This window comes from Catharus ustulatus, chromosome 1 (assembly GCF_009819885.2).
Source record: "Catharus ustulatus isolate bCatUst1 chromosome 1, bCatUst1.pri.v2, whole genome shotgun sequence".
NCBI classification, from domain to species: Eukaryota; Metazoa; Chordata; class Aves; order Passeriformes; family Turdidae; genus Catharus; species Catharus ustulatus.
The window spans coordinates 70,915,367-70,934,217 of record NC_046221.1 but is presented as its reverse complement, the minus strand read 5'-3'; the positions used below and the strand labels follow the sequence as shown (position 1 = coordinate 70,934,217).

General features: G+C 37.8%; 1 protein-coding gene across 2 annotated transcripts in view; it reads left to right on the top strand.

The window, feature by feature from the left end:
* The window catches only part of FARS2 (phenylalanyl-tRNA synthetase 2, mitochondrial), a 238,587-nt gene that overhangs the window by 38,683 nt on the left and 181,053 nt on the right, over positions 1-18,851 (top strand). For both annotated transcript variants that reach the window (XM_033055717.1, XM_033055713.1), the window contains one exon: positions 17,591-18,226. In XM_033055717.1, coding sequence (XP_032911608.1) covers positions 17,609-18,226 — 618 coding nt within the window. In that variant the 5' untranslated portion in view covers positions 17,591-17,608. The remainder of the gene's footprint in view (positions 1-17,590; positions 18,227-18,851) is intronic.

Genomic DNA, 18,851 nt, shown 5'->3' with positions numbered 1-18,851 from the left:
TAGAGTGGAAGAGAGAAAGGGATTGTTTTCTCTTCTGAGTATGTTTGCAATGGATAACCCTTCATGTTCTATTTGTGTTTCTGATGGAAAGATCAGTGGTAAGTCTACGAGAGAAGAGACAAAAACATGGTGGAGGGCATATTGGAAATGATGTTGTTTGATGCTGTTGATTGAATTGTTAGTTTTCACTCACCTGGCTTCATTCAAGGAAAGGTTATGTGTGCTGTGCTAACATACGTATTTTATCATTAAGTCTGTTGTGGAGCTCTCTGCCTTGTAAAATCCATTAAATAGTTGTGTGGGATTTTTCGTGCTTGGTGGTTTGTTTTTTTCCTCCCCTGTACCTGGTTTCTTTACTGACAAAAATGAAAGTTGGTTCCAAGCTGCTTTGTAAGGGCCTATTATCCTAATCTTTATCTTGCCTTGACCTTCTCTATTGTTATTAGTAAGATGCTGTATTTGTAATTTTGCTCCTAGTGTAGTAGATTCTGTGATTACAGTAATTTCACGATTATAAGCCGCACCTGATTATGAGCCGCATGTCCGGGTGTCGGCAACGTTTAGGTCTTCGTCAATATATAAACCGCACCTGATTATAAGCCACACTTTTGTTTGCAGCGAGCTTTCACAAAGTTGCCAATTAGTAGCAGAATCACGGGATTGTGGAGTTTACTGGCAGGTGCTGACCTTGGAAAGATTATTTCGAAGCGAAAAAAGATACAGACAATAGCTGCGGCAGTGTACCCTGCAAGTTTTATTTACAAGCAGAAGAAGATACAAACAATAGTGTGATCATTTTGCAAACATTTCCAACCGATCCACGTTGCCTTTAAATAGCCACTCAGCTGGGCAACCGCACAGCTGCGCGGGCGGATGAGCAGCCAGGCAGCCGGGGAGCCAGGCAGCCATGTGGGCGGCTGGGGAGATAGACCAGCAGGCGGGGAGCTGGGGAACTGGGCAGCTGGGGAACCGGGCAGCTGCACAGGCGGGTGGGGAGTCGGGCAGCCGTGCGAGCGGCCGGGGAGCCGGGCAGCCGGGCAGCTGCACAAGACTGAAAAACCGAAAAAATACAGAGGACTATCACAGGCTTGGATCGGCAGCGCCGCCCTGCTGCCGGAGCCTGTGCGGCTCCAGCTCAGCTTGGGGCTGCTGCGGGCTCACACTTCCGGATTGGAAAATTTCTGAACACCGTTCATATATTGGCCGCTCTGGATTACAAGCCGCACTTCCAGGTACGGACCAAAACTTTAGTCAAGATGGTGCGGCTTATAATCATGAAATTACTGTATACAGAAGTGCACCCTGAAATGTCCTCCTCACTGGGAGGAGCACTCTGTGATGTGCAGTGCAGTGAGAAGAATGCCACCTTAGGAATTGCATTTTTAGATTTTTCAGTTGTTCCTAAAATTTGTCTTCAGTTAACTTTGTAGATGAAACCCATACAAATGCTAAATGTATTGACCCATACCATGTATCTGACAACTTGCATGACTTTTCCATGATTTTGAGCATTTTTAAATGGGAAAGAGCAAAAAAAACCTTGTTAAAAAAAGGTTTTTGCCTAATGACACCGGATAGATAAAGGGAAAATAACTTTTTTTTTTCTCTGCTTCTACCAGAGTTCCCCTGTATTACCTTCTTTTTTTGCTCTGAAATAAAATAGTGTTGACAGTGAAGCATCATTTCTGATTTGGATGTGAACATCAGCTGTAATTATTTAGGAGACATTGCTCATATCTTATAGTGATAGAGAAAAGTGGAAGCATTGTGAATAAAATTCAAATTTGTTCCTTGCACTTCTGTGTGAATCTGCTTAGAGGTGTTGGAGTAACAAATTAAAATTAAAAACCTTTTTGCTTTGAGAAAAGGAGAAATATTTTATTTTCAAGTCCTTCAAGCAGTGAAGTCACAGGTCTGTGTTGTGCTTAATGTTTAATCTCACTGTAGTGAGGAGTGCAGCCAAGATGAAGTGTAAGTAAAGAAAAGCATTGGGATAGGAGGAAATGACCTTCCCAAAGTTATTTTATGTTTCAGTAATATCAGTTGAAATATTGACTCTTGAGTATTCTACTCAGTTTCAGTCCCCTTATTCTCTAAAACAAGATTGAAGAAAAATTAGAAGTTTTTCAAGTACCCAAATAAAGGAAATGATGATTTCTGTATGAAGGAATACTAAAAAATAGAAGTTGAAACATCACAAACATCTGACTGCAGTTTGAAGAACGGAATAAAAATAGTATCTTGTCAGCTCAGTATGATTTCCATAGATGTTTCTGGTGTAATCCATTAATTTCAGTGAAGGTTTTTACCTAGACCACCTAGAAATCCTACAAGAGTAGCATGAAATTATGAATAGAAAAACCTAATCCATATGGATTTTCCTGCCTATCCTGTGCCATGGAACAAGATGAAGGGATTAGTTGAAATGGTAGTGTTGTTCCAACACACAATTAGCAGGTGGTGTCCGAATGGCCACTGCAGTTTGTCTGCCATCATATTTCCGTCTGTACAAAAAACTACTGAGAAATTTTATTGTAATAGGAAAGGAATAGTATTGTGATTTGTTTACATAGCTAACTGTGGCTGTCAGTGAGCGCTCAAATTTTCTTTTTAAAAATTGCTCTGAATATTTGTACTTTTGCCAGTTAATCTGAGAGTAGGAATGCCAATGAGGGAAATAAAATATGGAAAATAATGCTGTGTTTTATATAGCACCTGCCATACTCTAGAATGTTAAAGTACTTACTAAATAGATGCTGAGATGGATAAAATATGACAGTGCCTATAAGCAAATACATCACCTGCTAAGCTTTCAGCAGTGTAACTGGCATAAAGCCATGAGCACCATTAAAATTGCTACGGAAAGAAAGACTTGGCTAGACCTCTAAGGAATAAACCCTTAATATGTGCTTCATTAAAAAAAAATGGTGATAATGATCATAGAAATTATAACAAACCACAATAAGACTGGAAAGACCTTGAGATACTGTCTAGTCTGGCCCCCAAAGCAGGTTGAATTTGACACCTGTTTCTTTTTAGCACAGCTGTTTAGAAATCTGCATGAAATAATAAAACTGCAATAGGGTCTGCACAAGCCCTTTCTTACAACATGTCACTGTATTTGTAAAAAGACTTCACCTTATAACTTACACAAATTTTTCTAGGTTTGGTTTTGGTAGGTGAATTGCTATATGTCCTAGCCAGGGTGCAGTGGAGACAAGATTATTCCAAAGAGTGTTCTACTTCTTCCAGATCTGATGATGATGGTGAAAAGTGCCTTCAATTTGTTTCCTCTCTGGCTATATAGTCCTAGTATATTCAATCTTTTTATGTAATTCCTTCTTTTAGACTGTAATTTCTGCTACTGTTGTTGAACTTCAAATTGGTTTGTATTATTTTATAAAGGTTATGCCAAAATATGACTTATTTATTCCTTCCTGCTAAACAGGATAGGAATGTTTCCTATTTTATGTGGCATATATTCCTGTTTGTATAACCATATGATAGATCTTTCCTTTTTTTTGAATCCCATTTTGAACTTCTATTGATCTCATGGTCTGTTAGAAGCTCTGGTTCCCCTCTGAGGAAGGTGTTGTCCAGCAGTTTATTTGCTCTGCTGTCAGTGGGCAACTGGTTTTGACCAAGTATGGAAAGTTGCACTTGCCCCTGATGAATTGTTCTGTTATTTTTCTGACCACTTCTCTAGTTTGACAGAATGATTTTTGGTTCCAGCCTTGTTATCCAGCATACCTGCAGTGTTGGCTCTTGATAATCAGCAGATTTAAGCATGTCCTCTGTTCAATTCTGTACGTTGCTAATGGAAACCCTCCCTGAAACTGGACCAAGTTCAGATCCTTGCAAAAACCCACTCGGCAAACCATCTTGTATTTGACAGAGAGCTGTTAATGATTTTTTTGGGTCATAAAACCAAATTTTGCTTTCATTCACTACTAGTTTCCTGTAGAAAACACCTGCTTACGAGAAAGCATGTGTAGAGGAGTCAGCTACCTTTTCTTTGGTAATACAAGCTGGGAAGCATAAAAGGGAAATTAGGAATCTTGTGGTTTCTGGCCTGTGCTACGTTTTCCCCACTGTTTCTCAGTGGGATGGAATAAAAGCTGAAATTTTTAATGACCTGATGATGCATAAGGAACAAGTAGGAGTAGTTATTTGTATGTGCAAAATAGGACTTGATTTTTGCTAAATGATCTCATAGCACAAAGAGAAGAGTTGGAGGTGCTTGTTTGCACATAAATAGCCACGTATTTGCCAATAGTTGAATAGTCAGATAAGGATATTTTGTGACCGTTTTAGTAGCTTTAATAGTCTGTCTTCTGTTGGACTCCTGTAATTACTGGATACTTATAACAATGCAGATCAGAGTTGCTATAGAAGAGACAAATATGAAAGTATCCTGTCAAATATCAAAGAATAGTATTTTGTTTCAGAGCTTGTATTTCACTTCTTCACTGGTGTGTGTTTTGTGTTATTTGTATCTATAGGAGGAAGTATGTTGTAGACTAAATGGTATGTCCTGAAGTTATTATGTGACAATACTGAAATGTAAAATTTCCTTTTTCTTTTTTTTTTTTTTTTTTCTCTCTCTCTCTCTCGGGCCAAACAGACCAGATTGTCTACAGCTAGATATAGAGTCATTGGTGTTCTTACTGTAGATGATTTCTTGTTTGCCTGTGGAATTGAAACAAACACTAATTAAGATAAATCCAAGTCTGCTGATATTTACACTAGTTGCCCACATATTGCTAATAATAAACTTGTGTTTTTTGAGAGAAATAACATAAATTACCCTGACAGTTGTACTGACTGTACTAAATTTGATGCACCTGGAACCTAAATTGAATAAAGTGTGGATACCTTTAGGATGGATATGAACATGGTAATTATTTGAACAGTTGAATGCAGGACATTCTTATGGACATGTAATTTTGTTTACACAAGATATTTTTTAGTGTACCTGGTATGTCAAAAGGCTGTGTTCTCAAGTTCTCAGTAAACAGATTTGAGTTCAGGCCTTAAGCTGCAAATTCCTGCTGTGTGAGATACATCTAGTGCAGAACTCAGGCATCAGAACAGTGCATGATTTTGTAGTTATCTTTATAAGGCTTAACCTGGCAGTGAGTTTGGTGCCACCCTTCTGAAAAGTGGTGAATTTCAGCCTGAAGTGTGAACATACGTCATCACTGGACACACCAAAAGATATATTATTTCTTTTGCAACTTAGAGCAAACTTGCAAAAAGTGCTACAAAAAGCACATCAGGTTAAAAGACCACTGAAATTCACCTCTTTTTTTTTCTGATAAAACATTATGATTTACGCATGGTATCCAGTTAATCATAATAACAGAGAAGTAATTTGAAATATGAAAGAGCCATTAGAAGAGCTTTCTCTCGTTTGCTACTCTGCTGTGAGGAGAAGCTGACTTTAAGACTTTAAGAAAAACAAGTCTTGTTGAGTGCTTTATAGTTATTTTATCTTAAATTCATGTAGTGCTAAAGAAGACTGAATGCCCACAATAGTCTATGACAGCAATCATAATGCAGGAAACTACCTTTCCTCTGCTTCTATCTTTATTAAATAACATCAGCCTGGAAGCAAGAGGTTGTAATTCTTTATTATTTTTTTTCTGTCTGCCTGCACACAGTATTTGATCTTCTGTAATTATTAACAGAGGTGCTGATTGTAATGGTGTATTTTATGTAGGATTTTGCAACAGTCTGTGATTGAAGACCCCTCCACTGGATACAGTTCTTTTTTAACTGATGTTGAAATGTTAACATCATGCCTTGATTGCTTCCCTTTCGTTTGAGCTGTGTTTCTAGTAAGAAGTAAATGAGAACTGAAAAGACTGACTTCAGTTTCATTTTTGTCTTCACAGCTCTTTGGTAAACTTTGCTACACAGTAAACTCACTCAACTTTGTTCCCCAAATAACTTGCCTTAAAAAAAGTTCATTTTTTTTTTTTTGCGTTGCTCTTCAGCTTTGAAGAAAATTCAAACAATCCTATCCAATCTATTGATCCTTATTTATCACGATTCCTCTCTGTAGTGTCAAGAAGTGAACCACACACTGAAAGCAATCAGAACTGCTTGAATCAATCTAATTATTCTACTCTGTCTCCCAGCAGATGACAGAGAGAAGTGGAAAAGGAGAGTCTCTGTCGAGATGCCAATGACTGCATTGGAATGGCAGAAAATTAAATGCCAAAAAGGTCCAGGGTAGCAGCTTTTACTTTCAGAATTGAAAAAAATTTCATCCTGAAACTTTTCATCCTTGGCTGCTGGAGTAGGAACATGTAAACAACTGGAAATATTCAGTTGTAATTTACAAATATGAAAGTGCCACATGGAAATTTAATTTAGAGATACTGAAGTTAGATGTTTGTGCAATTATGCATAGAAATTGTTGCAGTTTTGTTTGCATGTTTTTTAATAAATTGAAAGTTCACATTTGGGCATTCAGTGGATTTGTAGATGAATCAGGTTCATCAGAAGTGATGAATATGATTTTGTCTACTCAGCCTCAAAAGTATCATCCAATGTTCATATTTTTATGTTGCATAGTAAACGAGACAATGTGCTATGCTAGGGCAGATTGTATTGTATCATATTGTAAGCTGGACAAATTTCCTGTCATGCTTTTGATTCTTTGAGTATACATAGAATAGTAGCATGAAAATGAAGTTAATATTTTTTTAAGACCAAATAAGAAAATAACTACAGAGAAAAGTACCCCCAAAATGAAAACAGAGTCAATTCCTATGTTGCTTACAGGATAGTCTATACTTGAGAAATTGTACCTTTGAACTGGCAGGTACATAGAATAAAACAATTCTGAACCATCGTTTTTATTTAATAGCTCTGGGCAGTTATCACTGGAATTCCAGGAATGTAATATGAAAGTTTCATAGTGAAAAAATAATGGCACGCATCATAAATCTGTGGCTGTTTGAGCCAAGTGTAGATATTGGTTATATTTTCCTTTGCTAAATGAGACCTGATTTTCCTTACCTGCAGCTTATTGTAGCAGTAGTCTTTTGGTTTTTATGTATGTGGGGGAGAGGGGTTCTGGCCATATCTTTCTACCCTAAAGCAAATTCACTGTGGCTTTCTCAGGTCCTGTGTAGTTGATTTTGGTGTCAGCAAGTCACTGTTTCCTACCTTATTGCACTTTTGAGGCCTACATCTCTGTTCAAGAATGATTTGGTTTCTAAGCATATTGTTTTTAATATAGTAGTGACGATGTGTGGTGTAGTGGACATCCTCTTGCTGTTTTGTGACATTAGTGAGATTTGCTTTCTTTTTCCTTTATTCTGAAGTTGTGGGCTTTGAGTGAACTCTGCTAGGCTAGTTCTGCAAAACTCTTCAGCAAATGCTGGCTGCAGTGACAGGCTGGCACCAAGAATTTTGGCCCCTGCAGAGCCAAATCATAAGGCTGATGGTGTGCTGTGGCTTTTGGCGAGGTTTTCACTGGTAAATGTGACTAAAAGACTCTTAATTGCTTGCCTTGGATCTTGTTACGTGTTGTGTTTGAATCTCAGATGACTCTGTTAGTTCTCATAACTGATGCAGGAGAGACAACCTCCATGTAATACTCTTTTCCCTGGCCCACCTGGGAGGCTGACATGATCCACTCTGCAAAATCTGAGGCAAGAGCAGCAGCAGGATTAGGTACAATGTGAAACATCCCCAAAAGAAACTTTCACCAACAGAGTTTGAGCCACAATAAAAGCCAGCACAATGACTGTAAATTTTGCTCAAAGAATGTAGGTTTGAGCCTTACAAAGTTGCACATTCCAAGAGAAGATTGTTTCAATGGGAATATCTCAGTATTTCTGAACTGTTCAGCGTGGTTCCTAATGGGCAGTTCTGGCACGCAGCTTTCAAAACATTTTGATTCTATTCACAGTAGCAGTTATACTTGTTAAACTGTTGATAAAATGGTATTGCAAACAACAAAAATATTCTGAACACGAAAAAAATGGCAATATAGTCAAAACAATTTTGGAAAAAAATGGTGAAAGCCAAGATGTTGAAATACAGTGCTTTTGACTTGGAAGCTGCTGCACTAATGGGTATAAATAATGCAATACTTTTCCCATGGGCATATTGTTGAGCTTAACTGGTTAATGGCTGAAAAGCATTTTGAGATACTATGTAGAGATATGCTTTGGAAAAGCAAAGTACTGCTTAATGAAAGTCTAAATGCTACTGCATCACACTGTTCTGCATATGTCAGTGAGTCCAATTGGTGTCAATAATGATTACACCTATGGATCACATTGTTGGACATGTTTAACATTTGGCAAGATGACTATGGCTGTGTTTTGGTAAACAAAACTAAATTATCAATTTGCTTTATTTCACAATCATCTTCTTATTTAATGCAAATTTTAGATTACTTTTTAATATACCATGATGCTTTGGATGCTTTTCAGGTTTGCTTACAGTATAAACTAGCACTGTCTACCTAAAAACTAAGCCTTCAAATTTATTATATAAAGAGTACTGTATAAAATTATAGTATACTTGTCCCTAAAACATGCTTACATTATAATTATATAAAAATTAAATATCAATATAAAACATGGAGTCTGACTGAAGCATTTTAGACTTTTTCGTTAGCAAGTTCCTCTTAAGTAGAAATGATACTTGGAAACTCCTAGAAGTGGTTTAGATCTTCAGTCTGTTTAGGGAGTATAGATTTTAACATCTGATTTGACAGAGTGGTTGCAATTTTGTCTTTGGTTTTCTTCACTATGCTTTGTGAGGATACCTCAAGAAGAGTGTGATTTTTTGGTTTGTGTGTCTTTTCCTTGTGGGAATTCTTTTTTTCTCATTTACTTATGTGAATTTTCAATAGTTAAGTGGCTTATGTCAAGACAACACATTTTAGCTCACATGCTACTTGGTAAGCAAGTTTATTTGCAAAAAATGTCACTAGAAGAAATGTCTCAAAGGAATCAATACTTGAAAACATGAATTCTAGACCTGCAGCAGCTCACAGACCCTTTTAGAAGTGAGTACCTGTTACTGAGTGTGATGTTTTACTCACTCATTAATTTACTGTTTCCTTCCAAAGCTTATGAATGTGGACAGGCAAATGAAAGTGATTTTTAATTTTTTTTCCTTCTTGTTTTCTCTTTCAAGTACTTAGTGTGCACTGCCCTAGCTTAGTATCTTATTGCTAACCCCTTTGTATGGCTGCCAAGTTTTCTTGCATAATTTTCTTGACAAATGGCTTACTCATTAATATTTCAGGCCTGTTCCTACCAACCTCAGACAAGTGGTATGCCCCAGGCAGGGAAATGTAGTTCCTTCCATAGGAGCCTTCTAATCTTTTCCTTAAATGCTTTGTCAGAGCCCATGACAGATAAATGAAGATGATGCAGTTCAAACTAGAGATGACTTATTTGTACACATGTGACCACATATTTTCCAGCTGAGAGGTATTGTACTGCAGTGGAGTCTCCGCTGCAAACATCCACATATTCTCTTCTTTATCCATCCTGAAGTCTGTGAGACTTACTGATTCTGAAGGGAAATCCGTAGAGATATTTGTCTCTTTCTTTTTTTGATTGGCTGTTAAAATATACATAGTCCTGATAAAGGCTCTGTCTGTTCACACTTTCATTAATTCTGTAACAGAGACAGACCAAGGAATGATGCTACTGCTGAGTTAGAGCTTGAGTTGGGACCAAGTTCATATCACAGCTAGGTCTGAGGTGTGGATATCTGGTGATATTTTGGCTTAAGATGATAGCAAATTTGTGAAACTGTTCTCTCTAAAGCTTGATGTTACAGAAAATTGATTTGACACAAAGCTTACAATATTCCTGCAGCTATTTAGAGTGAAAATATCCTAAAAAAAGGCTTGTTTGATTTAAATATTGTTGATTATGTACATATTGCAACTGTGAAATAACTCCTGTGTCGAAAATACTAATTATGTTTGTTATTTTATAGTAACGCTTAAATTATTCTAACTGCATCATGTTGGCTAGGGTATTACTAAGCCATCTGAAGATCTGTGGTAAGTCATAGGTTTCCCTAATACTCCTGAAGAATGGGATTAGAATCAGTGCTATGGGGTTATAGCAGGTAAAGCTAAAGACTCTCATTTGTGGATGAACTTAGTGAGTCATGTCAGCTGCCCCCTCTGGCATGTCCTATCTAAATAATTTGGTTCCTCTTGCTGTCTTTTGCACTGTTACCAAGTCTGCACATGTCCCATCCTTGGTATTTAATAGCTTTCTTAAAAAAATGTATTACTCCCTCTTCCTGTTAACACTGGATGAGGTCTCTAAAGTTTTATGATGCCCAAATGGTGTAGCTAATCAGTGAGAACTAGGAAGGTCCTCTGGTACACATAAATACTGCTAACATTTAATTTCTAAACAAATTTATTTTTATTCAATATGAAACTCTATAGCAGTAATATTCTTGGTGCTGTATGCCTCTGTAAAAAAATATAGATAATGAGTTGCAGATATTGAAGGAAAAAAGAAAGCAGAAGAGATAGTGGTAATCTTAACTGCAGTGAGAATTTTATAGGTATTTAAGTGTCTCTGTCCCTTTCATCTGACAGTTATTTACAAATGCAGAAATCTGTTTGGCAACATTTTCAAGGCATTGGAAAAAGAATATTCCCTCAGCAGCCAAAGGTAGTGTTTTTTCAGACTGCATTCCATGAAAAATGGATATTTTAAAAACAGTAGACACATTTGAGAATATTTGGGAATAATTTGTGCATTGCCTTTTCACAGTATGTAATTTGTAATGTAATATATTCAAAATATGTTTGTGTAATGAGAATTTTCCCTTAAAATATGGAATTGACTATTAGCTGTTTTGTCTCCATGTGAAGGTAAGGAAGAACAGAGAAATGTCAGCAGGAGATCAGGTCACAGCTGTCTAATTTTTAGTAGTTGTGTGTGCCTTAGTCATCATGCACTATTGAATGTTATCACTGAAGGGCCTTATTGACATTTCTTCAGTAAACAGCAAACTGTTTTAGTTTGTGAACAAAAAAGAAGACATAATTAATGTATAAATGAAAGAAAACCAGATATTGTTTCTAAGCAGGGGTGATTTTTCTTAGTTTAATAATCTGTCATGCATATATATAATTTTTTTTTCCAACAATAGTTTCTTTCCCCTTAATTTGCTTATTTTGTTTTTATTGATCTATTTTTTTTAAGTCCAACTGAAAATAGTATGGTCGGGCTTTTCACCTTATATTTCTGAATTTTACATGTTAGAGAGTTTGGTGCCTTTCCACCATCCAGAAGTCTGAATTTGTTTGCCTTTGGTCTTTAACTCCTAATGTCATTTATGCTGGATATATTTATTTTTTGTCTATATTTATCTTTTGAAAAATCATATACTGACTCACTAATTCAGCAATTTGATGTACCTGATCAGCTTTGCTGATCACAAATTCCAGTGTGTGGATACTCCTGAATTGCTTAAAACAAATTCACTACAACTTGAAATCTGATTGTATCAGCCTTTGAAATGGTCTCATACCAGTTGGCAGCACAGCTACAGAGTTTGCAAGTGTTCTGGCTACTGAAATACATTTTACTTGCCTTGAATCATATGTCTGGAAGCATTATCCTTTTAGTAAGTAGGAAACTCATGGATAAACCTGAACAATCCTAGAGTGACATTGTTTAGCAGGGAAACCAGAGCCTGCAGCAGCCATTGGAGGCCTGCATGGGGAACTGGAACCTGTTGCAGTGGGATAGTATTTTGTCATCATTTGCAATATCCAGCCTGCACCTGAATGGTGAGTGGACTCAAGGGATGATGCAAGACGTTTTGAAACGGGTGCTTGCCCAGAGGTATGTTCCCTTCTGCAAAGACTTGCTGTTCACTGTGGTTATCTGGGCCCATCTTGCAGTCCTGTAGGAGTGGTGCAGGTGTTAGAAGGTGTGCCTCAGCAGCGTGAACCACATTTTCTGTGCTTGCTTCCAGGTACTATTGTGTAAGACAGACCATGAGATGCTCGCTTTTGTTCATACAATCAGCATCTGCTTTAGTAGAAAAGGAGCATGGTTGTTAATACCCTTCATATATAAGAAAGTCTTATATGTTGCACTGAGAGAAGGCAGAATCGTGCCTTATCCCAGAAACGTTTTTTTTTAGTTTTCTCTCTCAATCTTGCAAACCTCAGAATGATGCTGAAGGTGGCATCATGATTAATGTATCGCCATTGCAGAGCAGACAGCCAGCCAGCTTATGACATATTTTTGCTTCAGTCAAGGAAAATAACAAAATAACAAAATAATAACAAAAAGGTATTCTTTGTGTTTCTAGAACTTACTGACGGATTATTAACTAGATGAACTCCAAGTACATGAAAAAATTAAGAGCCAAATACTTGAAAGCGGTATTATTTTGCCAGTGCTGTGTAGTTCATGAAGTACTTTAATGGTGTTTAGCCATCATCAGGGATATCTCATAATATTCTGCCCTTGGAAGGTCAGGCTCTAAAATGGATCCATTCTAAGTTATCTGTATGACTATTTCAGAAGTCTGTGTGTATTATATAAATTCAGCATTCTCAGTAGAAGTCTGTTCTGTGTGGAACAATGTGTCATCATTTTAAAATGAGCATTAAAAATGATCTTGTTGTTAGTTTTGCTTGCAAAATAGTTTAGGTTATATCCTATGCAATGCAGATATGGTCATGGCAATACAATGATATTTGCTGCTGTATGCCTACATAGTTTTCAAAACTAAAATTCAATGCTTAGCTAAATTGCTAAGCAGACTGGTAAATGTCCAATTTTAGCAGCCTAACATATGTTTATAATTTTTGTTTTAACATATGCTATGTTGGTTGAACTCCCCTCCCCACACATACGGTAGATAAAAGCTGTCACATCACAAAATGGTGGCAGCCCAACTTTTCTAACATTTTCCATGGCACTTCAGAGTCTTGCATTAATTAGCTATTCTTGGATAGGAGACAGACTCTCATCTTTGTAGATTTTGGTTTCAAACCCATCATGTACTTGGGTTTATGTATGCAGTAGCCCATCTGTGTTTCTGCAGCCATAAGCTGTAAAAACCACAGGGCAGAGAGAAAAGCGGTCAGCAGGAGCGAGGGTGCCCTTGGCTCACAGATGCAAATACCAAGCTAATGGCCCCAAAAGCTGGCCAGTTTGGCCACTAGTTTGCTCAAACAGGAGCATTCTCCCTCTTCTGCTTTTACAGGAGAGGTGAGTGGATAAAACAGTGTAGGTGCACAACACTGTATCTTTTCATTGTGAGCTGCTAAACTACCCCTCTTTTCTCGTCCTTTTTCAAAGCAGGTGTAAGGAGGAATTTCACTGAGTCTACGATTCTTTCCTAAACCTCAGCTGGGTAGTGGAGAATTGTGACAAATACTGCTGCAGCTGTGATAATGCTGTCTTAATCCTTGCTGCATTATGACATGGAAACCTGGATTTAGACATGAAAGGACATTCCTTAACAGTACAGCAGTATGATCCCTTATCAAATCAAACTGCCTTTTGCATGTGCTCGAAAACCACTGTATTTTTTGTCTGATGTATTCTGTCTGCTGTTTCCCTGTTGTCAGGCTCCTGACTGTGATGTATTTCAGCATGCGTAATGTCTGCTGGGCTGCTGCATGGGGAATGCTTGGTTTTCTGTGGAGGAGGAAAGAGCCTTGCCCTTACTTGAAACTGCTGTAGAAATGTCTCAGGGTCTGTGGTGCAAGACGGATGTTGGCAAGAGTGGTCGTATCAGTGCCTGGTCTGTGCGCAGCAAGGACAGGGTTGTTCTTATGCCTTCATCCCTGGGTTGCATGGATGCCACCTCCTGCCCTCTGGTCTGTCTTGGAGCTGCTCAAAAGCTCATGCCTAGGTGCAAGCATAGTTCCAAGTGTATTGGCACAACATAATGTATGATGTCATTCCTATCCAAGGCTGGAGTTGTAGTGGACGTGCAACTTGAGCCCATGGAGCTTCAGGGGAGCTGCTGACGAATGTGTGGTGGTGTCTGGCTGAGGACATGTGTAATAGGAGGTGTTGGTGATGGTGCTTGCATGTCCACCTGCAGAGCTTTGAGAAACCTCACAGGGAGCTGCCAGCAGAACAGCCCTGCTTCCAAAGCCCTGCATCTGCTTCCAAAGCCCTGTGTCAGCCCCCAGCTGCGAGCCAGAGCCAATGTCAAACCCAGAGTGCAGGACTTGTTGGTGATGCTGGTGGAGGGCTTTGCCATCTTTGGATCACAGGTGCCAGTGGTGATCGTTCAGTGTCTATTTCCTGTTTATGTATTTGTTTTCAGCTACAGGACCTGCAGCTGCTGTTTGGCTCACTGTTCTCGTTAGCTGGCTGGCAGGCCTTGCTCTGGGATTCAGGTTTCGTCAGTGTGCAGAGAAAAGTTTTGTTTTCTTGCCAAATGAAAAGCATGGTGGAAATAAAGGAAGAAAATGATACACTTAAACTGCTTTTCCAGACATTTAGATAAACATAGACAGAAATAAGTAGACATAAATGTGTAAATGTCTGTTTATTATAAGTGAACATATGTAATTAGTGTATTCTTAACACTAGGTATTTATTGCTAGAGGAAAGATGAAGAAATGTCTTTATTTTTCAGTGTTGCTCTCTGCCTTGGTAAACATTATTTTGATTTGAAGATTTTGTGTACAGTCTTCAGAGTGTAAACATATTTTACTTTCTTTCATCTCTGTGGTTTCTCTGGCCAAGTGTAACTTATCACCACTTGAGTTGAACTAAGTCCAGTACCATTTTTCTGTAATGATTCTGAAAGCAGAATATGTGACTCTGTGGTGAGAAAAGGAAGCAGCAGAGTGAAGGTGAAGGACCAGTGTTTCTGGAACTTTGATAACATGTTAGGGGCACATTTCATGCTTGCTTGCTGTTTGCAGTACTTGGATATTGCATAACTTATAAAAAAACTGTACTTTTTCTTACTGTTCATATTACTTACTGGTCAGATTTTGCTTTGAATTAGAATAATAATGCAGGTAATAATGCCATTCAGCTATTTTAGGCACAGGCATAATATTAGGATGAAGACTCAGACACAAGTTCTGTAGGTTTTTCTCCTGTACAAGTTTGTGAGAAGTATGTACCGCTCAGAAAAAAAGAGTGTTTCTGAGCTATCAGAAACTAATAGCAGGGCTCCTCATTACAAATACTGAAATGTCATCAGGTATGCCCTTGAAGATGTATATACTAGAGTCTCCCTTAAAAATAATGAATCTTAAACAAACAAACAAACAGAGTGCCCCCCCCTCCAGTACTTGTAGTGCATGTTATTTCTTTTTCCATAAATTTATATTCATCAAAACGGTTTATGTGAAAGTTAAACTTCTCATATGGTTGTCTGATTCTCAGAGGAATGATATTTAAGAAAGCAGCAAACATCACAAGAATCACGATAAAGTTATGAGAGTTTTTTTGTATATTACGGTTATGTGTAAGTTTTGAATTAAAGTTTTTAGAAAAATAAATGTATGGGCAGATGGTGATATTTACTTAAGGGAAACTGAATTCATTATCTGACTAGGACTGGGTATTTCAAGCAGCTGTTTGAAAATGAGAACTCACTTTCCATGAAGGAGAACGTATGTTTCAGGAAAATGGAGTCTCTTTTCAAAATGTAAGACTATCCCTTGCTTAGCCTCTATCAGAAGTATGTATGTGAATTCATTTATTGCAGAACATTCTCAATAATGATGGAAGGTAATTTGGTGAAATAGTTTTGTAAACTCTTAACTGCACCCCTGCCAAAATCAGTAATTCTTAGAAGTTCCAAAACTAGATAAAATTTGTAGCTGTTCTTTATTTCTAAATATGCTTAATTCTTTAATTTCTTAAATATTATTTATTATTAAATGTTCTAAAAATTCTAAAAATTTTCTTACCAGAAAAACGGTTAAACCAAATATTCAGCAATCTTACACTTCCCCCCCCCCTCCCCCCCCGCCAGGTTTAATTTCTGTCTACCCAACTTGCCTTTAGAATTACTTGAGGAAATAGACCCATGGAAAACTTCTAGATATAAGCCAGAAGAAAGAAGGTCAAATGTGACCATACTCCTCACCTGTTACAGATTTGTTTTTCTGGGAATCTCTATTCTAGTATGTCTGTTTTATTTGCATAGATATTTTGTAGCATGGGAATATGAGCAATAGTCTCACCTTGTTTACTTTGTTACTTACACTTGTTTTCCTTATGTTCTGTGGAAAGCTAGGCAGATACTATAATCCTAAAGATTGAAAGGTATCCCTTGAAGAGTGTGGTGCATTTATTATTGCTTTTATCCTTTCTTCCCCCAGTTCTTTAGGATGACTTTCACAGAAAATTATTTCACTCACAAAACCTGTGACCCTGTAATTGTTGGTTCATAGAGAAATGCAAGCCAGTTCGTCTGCAGCAGATACCTTTCCCCAGTCACTTAACTTCTAATGCCTCTGTTTTCTCATTCTATAATAAGCAAATTTTAATGCTTAATTATTTCATTGGAACCTTTGCTAATATTTCTGAAGCCCAACTATAAATTTTAAAATAACTTCTCATCTCAGAATGGGCTCATGCGTATGGGGTGACTGAAAGGTTCATCACTCTCAAAACTTCTTGGTTTTGGAATTATCTTTGAACTCTACAGAGAATGCAGCTGTGTACACATGAAGCACAAAGTCTGTTTGTGAGCAGGGAGGATGTGTAAAGATGGCTCTTTGATGGGAAATGAGTTCTTCAGTTCAGATAACTTGAAGAATCTCATCACTTTGCTTTCCTGACAAGCCTGCCTCCCCTGAACAGCAGTGGAAGCTGTGAAAATAGCCATCCTGGGGAACATATGGAAAAAGGGGGTTTGTGCTCACACAAAATCCTAACATTGGTTCTGACTATATGGAGTCTTTATTGTGAGTCTTGTGCAATACTCATATGTGAATTTAATAAGCTGTTTATATGTAAATATATGACTTGTCTGGCCATCTGTTTTTTCACATTGGTTCAGTAGTTTGAAAGGTTAAACTGGTTTTGTCTGGCATTAAATAAGAATTAGTGATGATTGCATAGTGCGTGCCACATGCATCAGGTAGATGTGGAACATGTTTTGCAGCTTCTGCTAATGGGGGAGATAATACAGCAATAAGTTAATTGCTTATTATAAGCGAGTTTTGACTGCTGAAGGGAACTGTTAAGTTTCCAAGTTTCTCTTAAGTAATATTAGATTACTGCTGCATGCTTTAATTGGATGAAAAATATTGTTTCAAAGAAGGCCTGGTGTTTATTCATCTTTAAAGAGCATCATCTGGATGGGGCTCAGGCTGGGTCTAGAGTCATTAATACTGGTGCAGTCATGCAGAAGCCTGATAACAGAATAAAATATCCTAGCTGAAATTTGACCACAAGGATATTTTCCATCCTCTGAAGTCAAAAAAGTGTTTTTTAATGGCAACTTTGTCATATTAATCAAGCAGACATTTGGATTTATTTATTTATTCCTAAGATAATAGCAATTCCTGCAGCAACATTGCTGTTTCTAACTCAAATATTTTTAATTTATTTTCTTTCTCTAGGTCATAAAAGAGTTTGCAATGGCAATGCTTTGGAAATTCATGAGAGTAGCTAAGTATTCTAAAACAGCTTTGTCACCAAAAGTAAGGGTAAGAGGAATTCCCACCCATTCAAGGCATTCTTCATCCAAGTCTGTACCTTCAGATTTTGCTGCCAGTGCACCCTGCTCAAATACTGTGGAACTGCTTGGTAAATCTTATCCTCAAGATGACTACAGTAATGTCACAGAGAAGATTCTTTCCAAGGTGGGGAAGAACTTGCACAACAGAAAACATCACCCTTTGTGGCTAATCAAGGAGCAGGTGAAGGAGCACTTCTACAAACATTACCTAGGACGCCGTGGAACCCCTCTCTTTTCTGTGTATGACGGTCTTTCTCCGGTTGTTACTGTCCAGCAGAATTTTGATAGTTTACTTATTCCACAAAACCATGCCAGCAGAAGGAAAGAGGATAACTATTACTTGAATCGTGACCACATGCTAAGAGCTCACACATCAGCTCATCAGTGGGACTTGATACACTCCGGCCTGGACGCCTTTCTGGCAGTGGGAGATGTCTACCGCCGGGACACGATTGATAACACCCACTACCCTGTGTTCCATCAGATGGAGGGAGTGCGCCTCTTCTCCTGCCATGAGGTACGAATTCTCTAGTTGGCATGAAAGATGTTTTGGGTAAGTTGCTTGGTCTTGTGTTTGCAGCAAGCAAACATCATCCACATAAACAAGGTTTGTGCACGTAAGCATGTTACAGCAACAGTGTTATGCTGCACATTGATAAAGATCAAGGGATTTCTCATGCAGCAATATTTTTATTTTGAGAAAAATGTATCTGCAACATGTTGAATTTGAAGAGAACGATATAGTTCCCTAGGAAAATGTGAAAAAATGGAAAGACCATATTATTGAAAGCTACCAAAGAGAAACATAATCTGAAATGAAATAACTTGTTCAGTTAATGATCTGCACAACTCAGTTCTGTTTCTGTCACAACTCTCTTCTGGTGAGATCACTTTACCAAAAACTCTATCAAATTAATTCTTGAAGGACTCATTGGATGCGAGTTGTTACAGCTACTTCCAAAGTGCAGTTTCACTGTAGTCTTTTTTTAATAGTGCCAACTTTCTGTAAATTAATGTAATATTCTAGGGAATTGTTCCATTTTTCATCTCATCCTAAAGGTACATTGAGGGATTCATCTGTTACAATAGTTATGCGTGTGTGGTGCATGCACAGCAAACCCATTGGAGTCCAGAGGCATCAG